The sequence below is a fragment of the Cyprinodon variegatus genome, unplaced genomic scaffold (genome assembly GCF_000732505.1).
Source record: "Cyprinodon variegatus isolate N-32 unplaced genomic scaffold, C_variegatus-1.0 Scaffold119, whole genome shotgun sequence".
In the NCBI taxonomy this organism is placed as follows: Eukaryota; Metazoa; Chordata; class Actinopteri; order Cyprinodontiformes; family Cyprinodontidae; genus Cyprinodon; species Cyprinodon variegatus.
In genome coordinates, this window is record NW_015150572.1 from 511,869 (window position 1) to 513,841 (window position 1,973).

Genomic DNA, 1,973 nt, shown 5'->3' on the forward strand with positions numbered 1-1,973 from the left:
TTTTTTTATTTTTTTTAGCGTTTTATTGATAAAGGAAAAAAAAAATCAACAATCAGGTAGAAATAAATAAAGACAATCTGTATAGAATTCAACCAAAAAAAAGAAAATTAAATTAAATATTGTCACATGTATAAAGAAAATAATAGAATGTGAAAATATCCTGCAGAGACATTAGGGATAGGGGGGACTGAAAGTGCACATCTCTTACTTCTGAGTAAAACAGTGTTGTACATTTGGGGCGGATGCTGTTGATTCAGGTTTTAAAAGACTAAGAATGTTTTGATGCATTTAATAAGAAAAACAACATGCTGATGATCATTTATTTTATTTTACCCTCCCTTATATGTTTAGGGAAATACTATAACTATGATAGCAGTAAGAGGGAGCTCTCTAACAGCGTCATGGCTGATCAGTGCGCCGGGCACTGGTTCCTTAGAGCATCTGGGCTGGAAGAAGAAGCCTACCAGGTGAGTTTAAAATACAGCTGTGGTAACGTGCTTTTCATAAAGTAATTATTGAGGTCAAACCTCATCCTAAATGTCACACTGGCAATTTTTTTCCGACATACAGCAGTAGATGAATATGAGAATAAGAACTCACCGGCATACACAAATGTTTGCTTGTGATTCCAGTATCTGAATGTTTCCGTACCATCCCCTCTTTTCTCCCTCTCAAGGCATTTCCTAAGGAAAAGATCCGAGGCGCGTTGAAATCCGTCTTCGATTTGAATGTTATGAGCTTCTCTGAAGGCCACATGGGCGCGGTTAACGGCATGCGTCCTGAGGGAGTGCCAGACCGCTCCAGTGTCCAATCAGATGAGGTCTGGATCGGAGTTGTGTACGGGCTGGCAGCGACTATGATCCATGAGGTGAGTGCACACATTATTTTTATTTCATTTGAGATTTGGGTTCAGAATTGAGATGTCTGGATGATAGAGGTCTGCATACAGCTTATTATTCGAACAAACATTTCCTTTATTTAACAAAAGGAATGGACAGTAGTTAATAAATGGAAAAGTAGACTAAGGCACTGAGTATTGTCATTTCCTGGATGACTGATTTTCATCGGTACAAACATTAGATCTTCACTGATAACAGTCTGTAGAGGATAAAGCACAAAGCCCATTAGTCAAAACATTCACATGTCCATAAGGTCTTGCTGTCCCAGTGCGAGGTAAACGGAGCACTAGGCTGTCTATAGATGCAGGAAAAGTTCATTTAGACAACTCTATTTTATGCTAAAGTGTCACATACCACTGACTAAAGTCTCCAACCTTTTTTTTTTTTCTGGTCTCTGAAGATGCTGTTGTGGAAGCTCGTTGGTAGAATTCTCTTATGACAGAAAGAAGGACACTTGAACATGATTCACACCATTTTGTCCTCTGGAGGGGGGGAAACATTTATTGACAATTTGAATTCCTACAGCTGTCTTAAACACTTAATAAGTTCAGAGCTACATCGTCAGACATCTCAGTTTTTCCCCTGAAATGGCAGACATATATCAAGCTATATTTATACCCTAGCAGCAAGTGCTATTTCGAAATCTTGCTGGTGTGTGTGTTTATGTATGTGTGTCCTAAATGTGCCTGTTTGGCTCCGATTCTTAAACAGGAAAGAGATGTTTCCTGTTTTTTTGCCAAAATCTCTTTGCTCAAAATCCTACCTTGCAGGTCACCAGTTAAGGTCTTGTTTTTGCAAAGATTCGTACGTGACCTCTGGCATGTATTATTTCTGTGTCCTGTCCACTGTATATTCTGTGTTGCTTAGTAGGGCTGGGTAAAAAAATCGATTTTGAATCGATTCCTTTACATTTTTGCAAAATCGAAGTCTAGGGAATGAGATCAATTCATTTTATAGTGACCCACGTTACGTTCACATTCAAATAAGCAGGAAAGAAGCACTCAAGATGACTTCAACCCAAACAGCTGCAAATATAGCCAATAGATTGACTGAAGACATTAACAAATGGGGGCT

The 1,973-nt window shown here is 38.7% G+C and overlaps 1 protein-coding gene across 1 annotated transcript in view; it reads left to right on the top strand.

Annotated features, from left to right (window-relative positions):
• Positions 1–1,973, top strand: part of gba2 (glucosidase, beta (bile acid) 2) — a 32,604-nt gene that overhangs the window by 25,648 nt on the left and 4,983 nt on the right. Inside the window, exons 15-16 of the mRNA XM_015375447.1 lie at positions 352–467; positions 677–868. Of these exons, the coding sequence (XP_015230933.1) occupies positions 352–467; positions 677–868 (308 nt within the window). The remainder of the gene's footprint in view (positions 1–351; positions 468–676; positions 869–1,973) is intronic.